This window comes from Aythya ferina (assembly GCF_964211825.1).
Source record: "Aythya ferina genome assembly, chromosome: 9".
NCBI lineage: Eukaryota > Metazoa > Chordata > Aves > Anseriformes > Anatidae > Aythya > Aythya ferina.
In genome coordinates this window covers 26181077-26201125 of record NC_140305.1, presented here as the reverse complement: position 1 = coordinate 26201125, position 20049 = coordinate 26181077, and the positions used below count along the sequence as shown (strand labels likewise).

The 20049-nt window shown below is 35.9% G+C and overlaps 1 protein-coding gene across 5 annotated transcripts in view; it reads left to right on the top strand.

The window, feature by feature from the left end:
- SMC4 (structural maintenance of chromosomes 4) overlaps positions 1-19526 on the top strand; it is a 32413-nt gene extending 12887 nt beyond the window's left edge. For all 5 annotated transcript variants that reach the window (XM_084529550.1, XM_084529546.1, XM_084529548.1 and 2 more), the window contains exons 6-24: positions 6606-6770; positions 7832-7959; positions 8450-8590; positions 9406-9556; positions 10520-10684; positions 10907-11140; positions 11715-11900; positions 12760-12921; positions 13558-13783; positions 13880-13959; positions 14150-14302; positions 14448-14574; positions 15365-15554; positions 15882-16026; positions 16686-16859; positions 17487-17669; positions 17859-18091; positions 18768-18951; positions 19255-19526. In XM_084529550.1, the coding sequence (XP_084385676.1) occupies positions 6606-6770; positions 7832-7959; positions 8450-8590; positions 9406-9556; positions 10520-10684; positions 10907-11140; positions 11715-11900; positions 12760-12921; positions 13558-13783; positions 13880-13959; positions 14150-14302; positions 14448-14574; positions 15365-15554; positions 15882-16026; positions 16686-16859; positions 17487-17669; positions 17859-18091; positions 18768-18951; positions 19255-19428 (3201 nt within the window). In that variant the 3' untranslated portion in view covers positions 19429-19526. The remainder of the gene's footprint in view (positions 1-6605; positions 6771-7831; positions 7960-8449; positions 8591-9405; positions 9557-10519; positions 10685-10906; positions 11141-11714; positions 11901-12759; positions 12922-13557; positions 13784-13879; positions 13960-14149; positions 14303-14447; positions 14575-15364; positions 15555-15881; positions 16027-16685; positions 16860-17486; positions 17670-17858; positions 18092-18767; positions 18952-19254) is intronic.
- Positions 19527-20049: the final 523 nt, after the last annotated feature.

Below are 20049 nucleotides of genomic sequence, written 5' to 3'. Positions count from 1 at the left end.
AGCCACAGTTGTCATATTTAAAATTTTGTGAAACAAAACTACCTGTTTTGAACATAAAGACAAATCTATTAACTAGTGTTAAATATTTTAGTACTTCAGTCACAAGGCAGGACAGACCATGGTAGCTAAGTTTACTTTTATTTTTCTTTACTCCAAACAGTGATAGCAAAATAATTCTGAAACAGCCGTCCTGTTTATTGATGCAGAACCACAGCTAGGTAGATTGGACACCCAGGTTTAGGGGGGTTAAATCCGACTGCTGAAACTTCAGGGAATTTAGTATGGGAGGAAAATACCCAGGCTGTTACAGGAGGTGCTCCCTATTTGCAGTGGTCATCCTTTGTACAGCTTGAAGAAGGTGGCTTTGCTGCTGGCCAGTGCCTCAAAGTTGGGGAAAATATAAACAAAAAGAAAAGTTGTGTAAAGAATTTATTTAACTTACTTGTATCATTGAAATGTGATTTTTTTTCTTTGTTAAGCCTGGATTCAAGTGTCACGGCATGTTGAAGTTCCAGAAAGGATTCAAGAGCCTCCTTTAGTGTTCTACTTGAACAGTTCAAGTGTGAAAATGAGGCAAATTGGATGTCCTGCTCTCTAACATAGTGCCTCACTTCGTCTCAGTGATGTATCAAAACATGAGAGGTTTTTCCAACATAGACTATTGCGTCCTGTAGGTAGAACTTTCTCTATTACTGTTTATAATGAGCATGACAACATACATTTCAATTCAGTTAAGTGTTACACTAATCCACTTCTGAATTTGACTAATGTAAAGCAAACAAACAAACAAGATGACCCTGCCCCAGAAAATTCTCAAAAGAAAACAAGCACAGAACTACCCAGTACTCAACCCAGAATTGTTCATGCATGTCTACTACATTGCAAACTACAAAATATTCCAAAATAGGTTTTACTTTGTCCATGCCTTACTGTGCTTCTGAAGTGTTCCTCACGTGTGGGTTTTAACACCCAAACGTTAGTCTAATTTGTTAGATTGTATAGGACTATGTTAATTTATCTTAAGTTATTCAGCACTTTGCTTCACAACTTCAGACTAGGGCATGAGAAAATGACAACCCCAGATTGTGGAAAAAATATTTTTACCTATTTCCTGCTATAATTCTTCAGTGGACATCTTAGCAAAGTAGATGTCATGCGTGCTGTATTAACGGTTTAGTTGACAAAACCTTGTGTTGCGAGACACTGCCTTTAAAAGTTATTTTTCACAACTTTTCATGGATGAGGAGGCAGTAATTGGTAAGCAGGCATCTTTCTCTGTAGGCTCTCCAGAAACCACTAGTCATAACACAGATAAATTTTCACAACAAAGAAAGGTATTGTTTCATCCTTCTTGAGAAGTTTTAAGACTGCTTTCAGAAATCTTTCAAATTAAAAGACTTACTCATTTCATACCACAGTTTCAAAGGGGAATCTGAGAGCTGTATTCTGAACCTCCTTAATCCCAGCATTACGACAGATGGAACTGCTGCTGTCCGTACACAGTACAAATTAACAACCTCTTCAATTTATCACCAGGTGGAGCTGGATAATGTCAGCATTAGGATGAGTACGTTACACCCACTGGTCAGACTTACTAGCTTTAGAATTGGTGTTTCAATTCACAGACCCTACTCTCAGTCTAAAGGGAGGTTGCAGGAACATGATGCTACTGGCTGCCAAAACCAACAAGCGGGGGGTTATCTGCAAAAGTGAAAAGTAACCTCAGATTTCAAGGCTAGTGGTAAGGGTTGCAGAAAGGCAGCTTGATGAGTAGGTTGGAGCGGTTTGACTTTGCTTAAAATTCAAATCTTTATGTGGATGAACACTGGGTAAACTGATTTAAAATTTTCTGCTCTTGTTTTAAGAACTGAATGTATGATTTTAGAGAAAACAGAGGTAGTAGTTCTAAGAAATTAGGCAATGGAGAGTTCAGGCATGTTACTATCCCACCTTTTGAGGGCTATGTGGCAGGTGAAATTCTTGCCCTGCACAAATTGGTTTTAGAAAGGTGCATACAGCAGTGGAGTGGCATCTTCGGTAGGCTTCCTGTGCTATCTGAGATGTGCTTACTCTAATGAGAATTTTAGTCTAACATGCATAGAGAGTGCATGCAACGTGAAAACTGCAAATTAATGGATTCAGCCTATATTAGATATGTCACACTGAATGTATAGCATTCCCCAAATACTCAAAGGATGCAAGCTTAACTCCTACTGAAAGGCACAGAACTCAAAACAGACAGGCCCCTGACTTGGCAGCCTGATAACTCTAAGTAGTGATAGCTCACGGTGATTTTGGCACCTCTTCTGGTTCATCAGACATCCCTATGGGTACCCACCCACCGTGTCCTCATGGGCTTGAACTCGACAGGCAGAGCAGGTCCAGGCTCTCCTGTCTAGGGTATTACTGGTGTTTTTCCACCCTGTGCTGACCCCCTCAGTGTCCTTACTGGAGGCATTGGTTTCAAATGGTTAATTTGAAACTCTTACGTTGGTTCTTGAAGGCTTTAACAATTTACTTGCCTTGAAGTTTTTTCTGTAATGTTACAGTAGAAATCTACGTTTAGAAAGTACCTTAAATATCGTAGCAGGGTAATAATTCATCTCATTGAGTGTTCAGCTGTGCAAAGGAAGGCAGAATCTTCTGTTTTAAAATTCCTTGAAGTTATTCCTTGTGATTTGGACTAGAAGAAATGGCTTTCAAGTGAGAAAGGTTCTTGGTTTTTACATATATATGTAAGTGTATATATATATATATATGTATATATATATGTATATACATATGTGTATATATATATATGTATATACATACGTGTATATGTATGTAAAAATTTGGTAGCCATCTGTCACATGAGCTTTCTGATTATTTGCCACAGCTGTCAGAAATTTCTACACTGATTGACTTGTTTTCTCCATCAAAATGCACCACTATTGTTTTCTGGTAACTAATCTGAGACATTCTATGGAAACTGTTCTTTATGTTTATTAGGCGGTGTCTGAGTTCACCACTTCTGTTACTGGTGATGTGCCAGCATCCCAATAATTTCAGTCTGTCACAGTGCAAAAACTGAGAAATTTAGTTTGTATTTCCATTTAGAAATTTTGCACTGAGTGTGCAGCCTTCTCAAAATGTTAATTGGATATTTGGTGGGTTTTCATACCTCTCATATATATTTCTACATATGTATTTCATGTGTATATATGTTTTGTTATATATTCCATGTATATACACATACAAAAGGGATGTTTTGTCCTCTGTTAGCTGTTTGTCAGCGTCACCAGTTTCTCAATGTTAACATCCATTTTGATTGTCTTCTCAAATAGAGGAATCTCCTTTTTTGCACTTTGCTCCCTCTCCCCTCATGAATTCATGCCTGCAAGTGAGAGGAAGGTAGCTGAGGCAAATAGGTAATGGGATTTCCTGGTGGTCAGTTTTGAGACTTCTCAAGCGTAGGTGTGACAGCTACATTATGAAAACACGCTTGGGCGTGCTTCTTTTCAACAAATGTCTGCCTGCTGTCTTCTTAGTTTCACTTTCAGAAATGCTGTCCGTGTTTTGAAAGATCTTCTACTAGATAAATGAACGAGGATATATTTTTGATACAGTGCAGATAATAGTGGATCAAGTGTTTAAAAATTTAGAGAACAGTTAAATTGACTGTATCAAGTTTTAACAGGATGCAAAGCTACAACAGTTTCTTCTGTTCCTCATTGTCATGACCACTTGCAAGTAGAGCAGGTACAACTTTTTCAGTCTCCTTTATCAATGCTAATAACTGAATACCTTTGGATTTCTTAGCGTGCTAACTATAGGGGTAGCCTAAACTGATTTCTGAACATAAAACTTGGTGAGTAATTTAAATATTAAATAATACTTCATAGTCTTAGGGCTCAGTTATCATATAAGTAGTCTAAATGTTTTCACTTTTACCTTTCATAAGAAAAGAATTAAAAGCTGTAAGTACCTAGTACTATCTGCATCTCTTTACATAAGATCTGAAAAATACGTAATTCTAAACTTGTTGCCTTTTTTAAGGCAAAGGAGTTGCATATAGAATTGGCACTACTCGGCCCAACAAGTTCAGTTTGTGTTTATCATCTCCTCACCAGTACCCAATTCGCTTCAACTTCTCAAAATTTTGTTGTATGGATTGCCTAAACTTTACTCACAAGTAAGGCTGTATTCCTTGTTATGTGGTGATGTATTTATTCACCATGTAGACCACCAAACCTCTGATTTCTTAATTTATGAGATTATAGAATCAGATACGGTAGGGTTAAGCTTCATTACTAATGTGCTGTATCATTAAATATATTGTACTGTATTCAATTATATATTCAACCGTCACAACTATGTTATCTTTCTTAGATAGTCATGATTTAAAGAGGGTTAATTATACTTAATGAAGACCATGTTATGAAAAAATGTTGCTTTACATTCCTTGCTTGTCCACTTAGAGTAAATTACAACTGCTCTGCTTGTGTTAAATCCAGAATAGTTTTGTGGTTTGTGCCCAGTTTAAAAAAAAGAGGAAGGGGGAATAGAAGAGGAAAGCAAGTGCGAAGTCAAACTGCAGCACCTACCTTGAGGGTGTACAACATAGAAGATGGATGTTCAGTGACAGTTTTTTCTTGGATGTAAACAGAGGAATCAATTACAATGCAAGAAGAAATAAAATGGAGATTTATGTGGCAATTCTGCAGGAATTTAGGTTACAGTGAGCGCCCTACCCACGAGTAGCATGGCACTGACGGGTGGTTTTGGTAGAGAAATCATACTTATGTTGCAAGGAAACAAACAAAGTTGGAGTTGTACATAATGCAGCTGCAATTACCAGGAAACTAATTGTTTGCCTTTTTAATACTTCTTTTAATAAGAAGTAAAAATTGAGATTTTTATGTCTTGACAAACCTATTCACACTTCTTATGAATAGTAAGTATCAAAAAATCATAGCTTAGGTGCATTTAAATTCTAGAATTTTAACATAGCAATAATTTTAATTTATTAATTTTAAATTTTAAAATAGTAATAAAAAACACCTTGGCTTCTGTGGTTTAGCTTAGCATGGGAATTTCTTATGTGTAAGGAATTGCTAGTTGCCATTTTGCTAAATTTGCAAAACTTCACTTTTTCCCCTGTGCTCAGCCAAATGGTATTTACTGGTTGGAAGAAAAACAGGGCCACTAGGTGTCATTGTGTACTGAGTAAGTGGAACAAAGTTACTCTGGGAAAAAATTTGAGTGCATTCGTTAGTCAACGTCCAGGAGTAGCCTGTCCTCAGCTCTCTTAGCTGCTTACAGGGCTGGTTCACGATGCTGGCCTAGAAATCCTAGTGACTGTCAACTTCTGTCAAAGCAGTCCCGTCTGGCTTTCCAGCAGCCTTGTTAATCCGACCTCTTGTGTGTTTTCTTGAGAATTTCGTCCTTATCCATACTTTGCAGAGACTTGGCTTCAGCTCAAGCAGCAAACAGTGACAACTAAATTCTCGAGTGCGTTTTCAGTCTGTGGATGTTGAATTACAGGCTTTTTTTACGTACCTAGATTGGATGCTAGGATATAAATTCTGTTTTTAAATCTAAACGGTTCTAAATCTAAATTAAAATCATATTAGAACTTGTTATTTCATGGGTTTAATTACGTGTCACAAAGGCCGAAACTCCTGCAATATTGTGTATCTGTTTAACAAAGAAGTTGTCTCTTGTATGCTTAGCTCTCCAAGTTTTTGAGGAGTGAGTAGTTTGTACTTGGTCTTTTATTTATTTAACTTTTGCAGCTTCTGTCACTTTTATTCTTGCTTTAGACATAACTTTAATATACATATATTCAATTTCATGTCTTTACCTTCTGATATATGACAGGCAATTTACAAAATACAATCTGTACTTTGAAGATTTCATGCTGCTCTGTCCTAGGCATAAAATGCTTCTAGCAGATTTTTTTTTTAATTAGCTAATGCTAACATCAGTAAAATAAATCATCATTGTCTCAGTTTAATCTTTGTTAAATCTTATTTTGTAAAAATCAAATTACTGTTACTGTTCAGCTTAATAATGTAAAGCTAATGCTGTACATACAGGAAAATGAAATAAATGAAGTCTAATACCTAAAGTGTTTTTTTTTTTCTAACCATCAGGTCTCAGTTATATGAATTACAGGTCCAGTTCATCCATGAGACACGATTTTGTGGAGCTTCTGTTTTCTAAAGGAAACTTTTGGGGACTTCAATCCTGATTAACGACTATTGGGTGCCACATGACCTAGCGGGCATGCTTTATTCTCTTCTTCTTTTTTTAGGTTGGGGGAACACATTTTGAATATTTAGAGCAATGAAGCAAAATTTAGACCTGACTGTGGGCTTCAAAAGGGATGCTGTTTTTCATGCACATCATCATGTACTGCTTGGAGGAAATCTGTTCATTTTGATCTTTCCCACATGTGTTGTGACTGTGATCAGTCAGCTCTGACTACTGCACTGTTTTGTTCTTTCATAATGTCAGGATGCGGCCGTACAAACACGTTCCAAAGGTTTTTGTGTGTTTTCAGAATGCCAACTCTTTCTCTCAGGAAAAAGAGTTAAGAAAATATTAAACTTTTCTTTTCCAAGGGGGAAGTTGAACAGATTGCAATGATGAAACCGAAAGGCCAGACTGAACATGATGAAGGCATGCTCGAATACTTGGAAGACTTGATAGGGTCTGCACGACTGATAGAACCTATCCAAACTCTGTGTCGCAGAGTAGAGATTTTAAATGAACAGAGAGGAGAAAAGGTGAGTCTCATAAAGTTTGGTTTGAATTATAAATTGAAGATATAAATCTGCAGTGTTTCATTATTAGATCTTTTAGAGAAGAAGTTAACATAAAGAATTATTGGTTAAAGATTTGGCACCCTTTACAGCAGTAGAAGTACTGTGAAACTTAACTCTTTATTGCACTTGGTATCTCTGTCGCTAATAAAAGTGGGCAGTCAATATCAGTTGCCCTTCTTTAAACACTTACAAAGCTGTTGGCTTCTGATTCCCAAAGGTTTGCATGAGTTGGAACACAAGATTTTACCCGCTGAACGTCTCTGATCACATCTGCAGGTGTTAAATGCTTCTGCTCAGCGACTGAATAGCCAAACAGATTGGCATTAGCTGAGTACATACAGACATAGCCCTGCCTTAGTCCTGTTATGAAATAACAAATAGGAGAAGTAGGAGGGAAACATAGCACTGCTGCTGTGATGCACACCCAGCTGCATGAGGAAATTTACAGAAAATTATGACTTACAGAAAATTGTGACTTGAGCTGGGCAGATCTGTTGCAGAAATTGCTTTCATAGTGTCCTACTTATGCATTTAGTTCTAAAAGCAGTAAAATATCAAAGTTCGTTTTTATTTCACTTGATTTATCCTTGGTAAATCCTAATATGTTGTAGACTTTTTTATTTTAAGCTGTAAAATAAAACAGAAGACATAGTCACAGGATTTAACGTGAAAGGGGGTACTGAAAATAGGTACAGACTGTCTGTAACTCCTGTGTAACTCCTTTTTATTCCTTACCTACTCTTCCTTGGTTTGCCTGAACTGTTCCTAGCATCTGCAGCATTCCTTTGTAGTTTTAAATTACTGTTTGAAGTACCCTAAAAATACAGTCTCTGCTCAGGATGTAGTGATTTCTTATTTCAGAAGGTTTGCAGTAATAAATAGACTTGCAGAGTTACTTGTGGGACGGCATCACTCCAGAGGTGTTATCTGTGTGTTATAAAGGGTCTAGAGCTTATTTTTCTCACGGTTTCTTCTTCTGTCTCCTAGCATTAAAATCAGCTTTAACTGTCTGTTTTCTCTAGTTAAATAGAATTAAAATGGTGGAAAAAGAAAAGGATGCTTTAGAAGGAGACAAGAATAAAGCCATTGAATTTCTTTCTTTGGAAAATAAAATGTTTAAAGAAAAGAATCATATCTGTCAATACTACATGTAAGTACTTTGCTGAAGTTTAGATCTGGCTTTAATGTGGTAGTGGTGGTGTTAAACTCTGCTTCCATATCTATAATAAGAAATGTTTCATTTTTCTTGACAGACATATTAGCTATTCAAAGTTAGTTGAGTGGTATGTGGCTAGTGATTTTAGCCTCAAGTGACAAAGTTAATTCTCAAATAATGATAGATCACTCCCATTAAAAACTTAAAAACAAAAGAAAACCTGCTTGCCAGCTTCTTACAAACAACGCTAGTTTGGCAGATTAATCTTTTACAGCTTTATACTTAAAATGAGAAAGATCATTTAAAGATTATTTTTATCTGAAATGTCAAAATTGTTTGGAATTAAATTGGCAAAGTTAATGGATATTAGGATATAATATTTGACAATCATTTTATTATCCATCAGATTGTTGGAAATATATATTCATTAAGAATGTTGATTTTATCAAAAAATGATGGTTTTGTAATACTTTTTTTTTGCTAGCTATGACCTACAGAAACGAATAAATGATTTGGAAATGCAGAAAGAAAAAACACAGGAAGAAACAAAAGATATTAATGAGAAGAGCAGCAAACTTGCAGATGTAATGAAAGCCAAGGATAAAGCTTTAAAAGAACTCGAAAAGTAAGTATTTTAGGTATGGATTCATAAGCTAGGAGTACTGTGTTTTATATGTTCTGCATATATGTGGAGTTAGAATTATCAGGATTTTCAGAAAAAATCAGATTTTCTCAAGTGTTGGACTCAATGATCCTTGTGGGTCCATTGAGTCACTTATAGTATACATAAAGATCTTCTGGCATGTATCAAGTGGTATTTTACACAGAAATAAACTTTAATATTTTAATTGGATTGATTTGGTCCTACAGGTTGCTTCTCTTAGAGAAATCTGTGTAATATCCACAGCTAACAATAGGAAAATGTCTCATCTTTATGGACATAGAAGTACATACTTCTTTTTTCATGCTAACTGTACAGAAAAATAATTGGAATTTTGTTTCAGGTTTTTATATACATACCTATAATGCTTAGGTACAAGAATGGTAGGTATTTTTCTCTGATTTCCATATGAAACTCTTATATTTGAATTGAATTTCTGTACGATTGATTTATCTGGGTACTTTTCTTCAATCTGACTACAGTATGGACCTTCCCATCCTCTGAGACCACTGTAATTTGAGGGAGATGTGAATCACAAATATTATTGTAGAAAAAGATAAAGTTTCTGAAAATGTGTTTAGTATGGCTTTTACTAGTTGATCTTTGCTGATTAATCAAAATTTACCTGGGGAAAACACTGTGAACACAGTAAACATTAGATACTGTTTTTTGCAAAACCTGACTAGTATTGTTTTAAATTGGCATGTTCATCAAGCCAAGCTCTACTGAAATTATATTTTTTTAAAATACAGAGTAGATAATTCTTCTTTCCCTTCTAGGAAACTGAAAAAAATTACAACGTTTCTGGAGGAAAATAAAACAAAATTTACTGAATTGGACTTGCAGGATGTTAAAGTAAGGGAAAAATTAAAACATGCTAAAAGCAAGACTAAAAAATTGGAAAAGCAACTTCAAAAGGACAAAGAAAAGGTAGTGTGAGCTACAACTTGTTTTATTTAAAGAAATGTAATTGGTTGCTGTAGATAAGCACATCTTTGTAAAGCTGGGTAAAGGTAAACAAAGGACACCAATTCTACTTCATGCAGCAAAGAAAACCTAAAAATGTTTAAAATTTTTCAGCCAGATAACTTCTGTCATTTGGCAGCTGGGGTTTTTGTTTGCAAAACAAAGCATTTTTTTCTTCTCTTTCCATAGTTAATTACATGAACTGAATGGATACATTTTATCACGTTGGCTGCTACTATCTGATTTAGATCTTGAATCACTGACTGAATCAAAAAAAAGCCTTTTGAAAATAAGTATACAAGAATTAAGCTGTATTGATGTTCAAATACTTTTGTTCTTATGTATGAGGCTACAGCTTGGCTCTAGAAGTGAACAAACCTTGCAAGTAAAATCCAGGCCTCTCGCTAGAACCAAGATGCATCTAATCTTAAAAAAAAAATAATGTGATCTTCATTAATGTGGTACTGCCACACCATGCAGGTTGATTAAATTCAAAAGTCTTTGGGTTCTCTTAACCATATTCTTGCCCAGCGTGCCTCTGAAATGTTGAGAGAAGCTTGTCAGTACCTTTAAGGAATCTTCTTTTGAACCTACTCAGCTGTCCAAAAGAAGATAAGAAGCCTTGTAACTAGACGGAGAATATAGAAGCCTCAAGCATGCTGAAGATGAAGTAATAACTGCAAGATGCATGCTGATTACTGGAGCAATCCACAGGATATGCATTTCATATATATATGGGGTTCTTCATCATGTCCTGATGCCATTTTCCCTTTTCATTCAGCAGTTAGAAATACCAGGCAGAGTCAGCCTATTGGGCCTCACGCTTCCTTTGGCTTCCACATAGAAATTGAAAGGGGAGATTTAAAGATAAGGCAAAAGTGTTTTGTTTCAGTGGGAGAGAAAGTTAAAAATCTTTTCCTTCTTTAGGTAGAAGAACTGAAAAATACATCCTCTAGTAGTGAAAAAAGTATCAGCGATGCAACATCCAAGAAAGAGCTTCTTGAAAAGGCAAAAATCGAAGAAGAAGAAAAACTCAAGCAGGTTATGAATAGCCTTAAGAAAGAAACAAAAGGAATTCAGGAAGAAAAAGAGGTTTGAACTGTTTTGACGTCATATACTTACTGTATTACACGAGTTTGTTATTAAATTCAGGTACACTTGTTCTTCTATTTAACTAACAGTTTTCATATCTATTTTCTGCTACTAAAAAGAACATGCCTGTTTTCTCATCTTTTTTATTTTTTTCAAAATAGTGTAATTGGCATAATAAATTCCACAGTTGTCTCTTTTGATTTGTACCGTTCATTTTTGCAGGCCAAAGAGAAGGAGCTTATGGAGTTTAATAAAACGGTGAATGAAGCACGATCTAAGATGGACGTAGCACAGTCAGAGCTTGATATCTATCTCAGCCGTCACAACACTGCTCTGTCTCAATTAAATAAGGCAAAGGAGACTCTGACATCTGTCTGTGAAACTCTTAAAGAAAGGAAAGCTGCTATCAAAGACATATCTGCAAAATTACCCAAAGCTGAACAGGAATTAAAGGAGGTGAGACCTAACTTTCTCATAGGTCATTTCTTTGAGTTATAATTCAGTGCTGTGATACACAAACTGAAGTCCTACTGTTTATTTTAGCAGTTATGGTGAAAATACATTTAAAACTTCCTCCAATAAAATAGCATTAAAAAATACATTTGGATACTCAGTTAACAACTGAAGTTAAATCTCTGCTTCCAAATCTATTTTGCATTAAGAAAATGTTAACATTAAGTACAGGAAATTATATTCTGTGCATCTCAGCAAGGAAATCGGTTTAAATATAATAATTAGACATGGTGAGGTAAATAAATGGCTATGTTTCGGAGCCATTTGAATTTTACTTCTTACTCCACTCTCATTCCCCACAGAAAAAAATCCTGATACCTAGTTCTAAGCCCAATTAATTCATAAGCTGTTGTACCGTATCAAAATATATCAAATCCCAGCCATTAGCCATTCTTCTGGTTTTGCTACCTCTCCTTGTCAATAGCTGCTTTCATTGCTTACACAATCATGAATCTAAGTGTCCTTGAATACAGTAGGTTTTCTGATGCTAAGATAATGTCTTTCTTTTAACTGTTAGAAACAGAACAGGCTTGAGAAGCTGGGAAAAGATGAAACAGAAGTGAAGGATGTTGTTCTAAATCTGCGTCAAAAAGTAGAAGAAGCCAAAAGTTCTTTAGCACAAAGTCGCAATCGAGGAAAAGTGCTTGAGGCTCTGCTTCAGCAGAAGAAGTCTGGAAACATTCGTGGAATACACGGAAGACTGGTAATTTTTAAAAGGCCATTATAAATTTAGTCGTAAAATTTGTGGCGACAGAGTATTTTTTGTGTAAATAAGGAAAAGGTTGAATTCCTTAATTCTCTTATTAATTTGGACAGAGTTGCAAATCCTGTGGGCTTGGTATAAATTAAAAATAAAATATTGAAATTCACTATACTTGGGACTAAGGAAAGGCAGTGGCTATGAGCAAGCTTATGTTCAAGCCAAGTATACTAACAAAGTCACGTAACCTCCCCGTGCTTTGGTCTCGCTTGTGCTTCTGTGTTGGGCTGTGATCGACAGCTGGGGTGAATCTGATTCCTTTGCTAATTAGGATCACCTGTACCAGAGAAGTGGAGTGGTGTTTTTATCTTCTGGTACCACAGAAGGTAGAATTAGTTGGTAACCATCCATTTGGTAAATGTCACGTCCGACCTAGCTGACCAATGGTAGAAGCATGCACAGAATATATGAAATGATTTTGTTAGGCCAGACTGCCTCGCTAAAATACTGGCATATAAAATTTACCTTTTTCTACAGACCGTAAATATGTGCTACCACATTGCTTTGCCAGACCTACCGCTTCTGAAGCTCTAAATATATGAATTTATCTTCTGGCATGGAAACAAGTACAGGAGAAATATAAAAGTAGCAGTGTGGAGGAGAGGTCAGGTGTGATATTAATTTGCAAATTTTAACTAAGGTTTAAGTTCTTTGACAAAGAAAAAAAAAGTTTTATAATATGTTTTCATCTCATTTCATTTTATGTAAAGTTTTAGTCTTATCTCTCAATACCAAGACAAAACTTTGATGCCAAGCTAATCAGAGTACTTCTGCTTCTCCCCTACCACCTCTCAATTATTAGGGAGACTTGGGAGCTATCGATGAGAAGTATGATGTTGCTATTTCGTCATCTTGTAGTGCCTTAGACTACATCGTTGTCGATACAATCGATGTTGCAGAGGAATGTGTGAAATTCTTAAAGAGAACAGGAATTGGAGTTGCCACGTTTATCGCCTTGGACAAAGTAAGTATTGGCACTCTGGCAAAAGAAATTATGTTGCTGATTTACCCTAAGGTGCACGGTGTTAATACTGTATATTGTAGATATATTATGTATTAATATGTATATGTATAAAAATGACTTATGTTGAAATATTATACTGCATATGTATTAATACACATGAAGGTAGAATATAAAAAAGGATGTTGGTACCTTAGAATATTGTACTAGCAAACAATAAAGTTTAATTGCAGAGAATTACCAAGCTTTTTTGATACCTGCACGCGTACAACAAATATTTGGTGTGTCCTTTTAGTCTATTATATTTATTTATGTATTTTATATATATATGTAATTTTTATATTCATTTTTTCTTAAATTAGCAAACTTAATGATCCTAGTAATATGGTAACTGTAAACTATGAAACTTAAGCAACAAGTATGGCTAGCAAAGGGACAAATTATCAGTGAGTTTTTAATTATGCTGCAAGTAGAGATCCCTAAAGAAGGAAGCTTTACAGTTAATTACCATTCTGAGCAGTATTGTTACACTTAACTAGAGAATGATTACATTTGCTTTAAAGCCTTAACGTACCTTACAATAATGAAATGACTTTGTGATTTATCCTCTCACTCATTCGCTTACTTTTTTTGATGTAGATGGCTGTGTGGGAAAAAAATCTTAAAAAAATCCCAACCCCTGAAAATGCTCCTCGGTTGTTTGATCTGGTGAAAATAGAAGACGAGATCTTTCGCGTGGCTTTTTACTTCGCGTTACGTGATACCCTAGTAGTTAATACCTTGGGAGAAGCTTCCAGAATAGCCTTCCAAAAAGATAAAAGGTGGAGGGTTGTAACGTTGAAAGGGGAAGTCATTGAGCAATCAGGTATTTAAGTGCAAACTTACACTAAGATATTCAGTGCTTCATAGGTGATATCTATGCAAAATTAGTACACTAACTTCTTTTCCTCTATTACTTTAGGAACAATGACTGGTGGTGGAAATAAAGTAATAAAGGGCAGAATGGGCTCCGCGGTTATAATTGATGTTTCAGAAGAAGAGGTTAGTGCATAATCTTAATTAAAAGTGGAATATCTTCAAAGTTCCTTATGTTTTGGCAGTTTGTACGCATATGCTCTTTGTCCTTTTAAATCTGTTTGAGATATTATAGACTGTCTAGCACACGAATGAGAACATGTTTTTTTTTTTGGTGGTGACACAAGGCAAGTGATCACATCTCATTTTTGTGTAGATCAGCAGAATGGAAGCTCAACTGCAGAAGGATTCCAAAAGAGCAGAACAGTGTGAAAAAGAGAAATTGCAGCTCGAAGAAGATGTACCAAAACTACGCTGGAATGTTCGGGAAATGAAAAATACTTTAGAAAAGTATACAGCGAGTATCCAGGTGAACAAGCTTCTTATTGAGGCACGATCTGGCTTCTCCATGCATGTGCAGGAGAACAGTTTCTCAGCCTCAAGTTAATACAGGCCTTGTCAGTATCAAAGATCTTTTTTAAAGCATGGAGTTCTAACAGCTGTGTTTTCTGTAGAATTATTCTGAACAAGAGGTTCTACTAAAAGGCCAAGTTAAGGAACTTGAAGCAAACGTAATTGCTACTGCTCCGGACAAAAACAAACAGAAGGAATTGGAAAAAATCCTTGATGGTTACAAAAAAGGTACTTGTTGTGGAGAGAGGGATTATAAATAAAAAATGTAGTTATGATCCATTTAAAGGAACAAATAATAAATAGCTAATAGAGGAGCAAATGCTACGGCTTTGTTTGAGGTTATAAATATCTTCTTGAATATTTCTGCCATATGATGGAAAGTCACAAACCTGTGCAGTCCTCTGGAGAGGTCACGGCCCTCTGCCTTTGAAGGCTCTCTGCTTTTCTTCTGTCCCCGAAGAAAATTATAAATCTGTAGCAAACTTACTGGGAGACTTTTATTTTATTTAGTTTTCCCCTTAAAATACCACGGTGCCAGGTATCTTAATTTTTGAAAGCTGTTCAACTCACCAGGATAGTTTTGTTGAGTTGTAAGCAAAAGCTTGAAGGTGGAGTAGGCTATCGTACTATTCAGCATGAAGTGGTCATAGCAGTACTGAACAGTAGTGACTAGTTCTTACGGTTTTGCCCCTTTGAGCATTTTAAAACAAAGAATGCAAAGAATGAGCTTGGAACATATTGCTGCTTCTGTATTATACATGTATTTAAGTAGTGTATGAACGTTATAGTGATGCTTTACACCAAAATGCTTTGGTCATGTAACAGTTGTCAGAAGGATGGGTGTAGTATTTTTTGTTGCCCCATTAAAAAAAAAAAATACATTTTTTTGCAGTACAAAGAAACATGTACATTTCCGAAAGTATTAACACAGCAGAGCTTTGTGTCGCATGAACGTTGATGTATTGCAATAGCCTGGTGAGACAGCATAAAGACATTAACCCCGTTTTGTTTGTGACAGATTATGAGTGTGTTGCTGAAAAAGCTGGTAAAATGGAAAGTGAAGTTAAAAGATTACATAAGCTCATAATTGATACCAGTAATCAAAAACTTAAAGTACACCAAGACAAACTTGATAAGATCAACAAAGAAATAGATGAACATACTTCAGCTATTACTAAAGCCCAAGTAGCAATCAAGAGCGCACAAAGGTATGGTAGACATCAATGTGTTCAATTTTAAAGCCTAGCAATTTTGTATAGCCACAAGTCATGTTTGGTTACCGTTAAATCTTTATCTTCATGGGGGAGATTTGTCAGGCCTCAGGAGAGATGTGTTCACTTCTTTATGGCTAGAGGAAAACTGAGGGGAGGAGGTCATAAACTCTTTCTCTAAACTGACTGACCTCAAACAGACTATTTGTAACGCGTTGGGTTATGAACAGCTAGCGAACAAGCTTTCTATGATTGTGTTTCTGGATTACGTTATGCCATATTTGCACTCCTGTAAAGTATACAAACATCTTGGTATCCATTCAGAAACATGAAAAAATCTGAGGAGGCTGTTCTTCGCACTGAGAAGGAAATTGGAGATAACGAGAAAGAAATTAAAGACTTAACAGAAGAGTTGACTGTGCTAGAAGACAAAGCCACTGAGGTTATGAATGAGCGCAAGCAAGCTGAAGTAAGCATACTGTTTATTTGGTGTGTTTCTTCATAGAGAATGCACTCTGAAATAAATTGTAGATAGTATTTGTTGTGCCAAAGGTGTCCTAATTGCTGATGTCTGTTACACTTCATCCTGAGACATCCCAGGCAGCCCCTAGCAATATGGAAATGGGTTGGTTGCATTAGCTAATAGCTTCATTTAAAAAGCAATTTGAGCTTCAGACTTGATGACGCTGTCCTAATGCCTTTTTTCTAAGTTACTCTATTACTCATTCTCCAAAAATTCATATGGGATTTAAACAGCAAAGAATATTTTCTCTGTCCAACAATATGCTGTGTGCATTCTTACAAAATTAATTGTTACTGAAAAATAATCATTAATGAAAGGTGATCTTTAAATAAAAAATAAAGCAGTCCTAGTAAATGGTCTGATTTTCAGGTAAGGATTTGTTTAATCCAGATCTAGATTAAGAGCGTAATCTGTGGCATATTTTCACATGTGGTGTTCCAGTATTCAGTGATCAGGTCAACCTAATTACAAGAGTGTATTTGGTTACATCAGTACTTAAGACTGTGGAGAGTAGGCTCTGTGAATAACACAGTGAAACCAAACCTGAGAAACTGGTAATGCTTCACAGGCGACTGATTAATGCCTTTCTTTTGTCATTTCTGTAGGAAGCACTGCCAGCAGTTCAGGAGGAGCATCGCGGTTTACTCCAGGAGATAGGTGCTATTCAAGAGGATGAATATGCACTTCAGAAGGAAGCTCTCAGTATAAAACTTAAAATCGAACAAATTCATGGTCATATTTCTACACACCAATCAAAGATTAAATACTGGCAAAAAGAGGTAAGGAAATTGTTAGTTCAGAGAACTTGATCTATGAAATCCCAAAAGACTAATGTTACCATGAAGAAGAAAACAGATAATTTAGGAAAAAAAAAAAAACCAACTCATGATTTATCGGTGTTAGTTGGAATTTTGGAGATCATAAAGATACATTGTTATTGTATTGTGTCTGCTTCCTACTCCAAATTTAAATTTGAAAGAGAAGGATCTAGACCAGCAGATGATCTTTCAGTGCCCTTTGTAGCCTTGTACATTTGAGGGTAGCTAGGGCAGCTATCACAGCAAGCAAAGGCAATTGAGGAAACTTCAATCTTGCACACACCAGGTATTAAATACACAGTTGTTAAAGTTCTGTGGAGTTAGGAGAGATGATCTTGTTATCTGCTACTGGTGCAATTACAGAGAAACATCACATTTCTAAGAATGATGTGTATGATTTTCAGGAACACAACAACAGGGTGAAAGGATATTTGTTGTCTTTCTTGCAACTTAAAGAGAATTAAGTGAAGAAACGTGGAATGTCTCGAAGGTTCACTATATACTAATATAGCAAATGTTATTGAAACGTGTTCATGTGATAACTGATGTGATCTTTAAAGTTTTCTTGAAACTGTTTTTGAATTTTAGATATCAAAATTATCACTGCACGCCATAGAAGATAAGCCACCTGAAGAACTTCCAGTGCTCAGTCAAGAAGAGCTTGAGGCTATCAAGGATCCAGATATTATCACTAACCAGATAGCTCTGCTGGAAGCCCAGTGTCATGAAATGAAACCAAACCTCAGTGCTATTGCAGAATACAAGAAGAAGGTAAGCTGAATTACTGTCGTGTAGTGGTAGGATTCGCCTTTTTGATACTTGTCTATTTTTTTGTTTCAAAGCTGTTAGTCCTTCAGGGGAAAATGAGTTTTCAAATTATATTAAAAAGAAAAAAAAAACTTAAAATCTAAAATAGAGACAGTTTCTTTAACTACACTTTTTTTTTTTTTTTTTTTACAGGAAGAGTTATACTTGAACCGTGTGGCTGAATTGGATGAAATAACCAACAAGAGAGACAAATTTAGACAAGCTTATGAAGATCTTCGGAAACAAAGGCTAAATGAATTTATGGCAGGATTTAACGTAATAACAAATAAACTGAAGGAAAACTACCAGATGCTTACGTTGGGAGGAGATGCTGAATTGGAACTTGTAGACAGTCTGGATCCCTTCTCCGAGGGAATCATGTTTAGGTTTGTCAAAGTACTTGATAGTGCTGTAATTTTTTTGCTGTATTGCTTTTTTGACTTTCTTTAAAGTAAGTTTTCTGTGGTCATCAGCAAACCAAGGTAGCCTTACTTCTTAGCAAGTACTGGAAGATGCTGACAGAAGCCAAAACTTTTTAACATTGAAAAATGAAGAGATTTGTTTTGCTTGGAGAAATAAGTAACTAGCAGCAGTTAGAAAGCTTTGACTTTGAAGTAATTTCCCAGATTTGTTAATTCCCAAGTCATTTAACTCTGCCTGGGGAATCATGTCAGTCATACGGGTAAGTGGGGATTGTTCTGTCATAAATGGTCCTAAGAGTACGTTCATTACATAATAGAATAGCACTTTTGAAAGATAATTAAAAAGCAATTCTTAAGTGTTAGGCCTCCCCCAGAGAATAGCTGAGTGCTACAACAGCTCTAGTTCAGACACCAGCTGACCACCCAACTGTGTGAGCACCCCGAGAGCTACCTGTGGTGAACAGCTCACTGCCTCCCGGTTGTGGAGGACTGACCATCAAGCAGCTCATCCACGGTGTGTCTGGCTTCTTCAGCTGTCTGTGTCTTCCACGAACTCCCTCCTCTCTTGACTTGCTTTTCATACAGCGCGTTTATTTTGATTGTGAACAGAAATAATGTCCAAACTCTAACTTTCTTTCAGTGTTCGGCCTCCAAAGAAAAGTTGGAAGAAAATATTTAACTTATCAGGAGGAGAGAAGACTCTAAGTTCACTGGCGCTAGTTTTTGCACTTCATCATTACAAGCCAACACCGCTTTATTTTATGGATGAGATTGATGCAGCACTTGACTTCAAAAACGTGTCTATTGTAGCATTTTACATCTATGTAAGTATTTAACTACTGTAGTCTATTTTTTCCCAAGATTTTTTCTTCTCTGCTTGTAAAAAAAGTGCTATTAAAGGGGAAAACAGGGGAAGCTCGTGCTTAAGTCAGAAAGCCAAGCAAGCTAAGAGCATGTTGTGAGGTTCTGAGCAGTCATCAGCTGTCGATCTGTTAACGATCCCGTGACTGATCAGCGTAGTTATCACCAAGTAATTCCACAGCTCCTAAAACCTGCATACAGACACCATACAAGAACGTGTAGCTTTCTGAAATCCTACGAGCTAATGCAAATAACTTATTTTTCAGGAGCAAACAAAAAATGCACAATTTATCATCATCTCCCTGCGAAACAACATGTTTGAGATTGCAGACAGACTGATTGGAATATACAAGACTAACAATACCACAAAAAGTGTGGCAACCAACCCAAAAGTCATTGCATCTAAAGGACTGGCTGAACCTCCACAGTGTTGTACATAATATAGCTCAAATGTAGCATGAACAAAAAACTTCCCAGTGTCTCTTTACATTCTTGTTGCTGCTCACTGTGTCTTTTCTAATAAACTTTTGTATATTGAGATTTTTTTCCTCTAGGTTTTAAGGCTTCTATTTGAGCTTGTTAATAAAACCAGTCTCTAAATAAATTCCTTTATCGTTATTATACAGTCTATGGGGGTCTTAATTATATGAACTGATTAGAAAAAACAGACCTTTCTCTAATTACATACCTAGCTGCATTCTAATATTCCATGGGCAAGCTTTATGTCAATGCTTGGGTCACGCATGAAGTTACAAAGGCCTGGTTTTGTTTTTTTGTTTTTACTCTAAGTAAATTGTTTTTAAATGCCATCAAAGTAAGACCATACTTATGCAATATCATACATTATATTATACTTATATATATTTAATATCATATTATATTAATATAATCTAAAATCAAAGCTTTTTTTTAAGTTTCAGTAAGTGAAGTCCATATATAAAATTACATTTATAGTATAAAGATTCAAGAGGGAAAGGACTTGGATTTCTAGCTGCTGTCGTAAAGCTGTGCGGTCTGGGAATTAGCCACTTGTAACTGTTTAGCAGTGAATTGACTCAGCT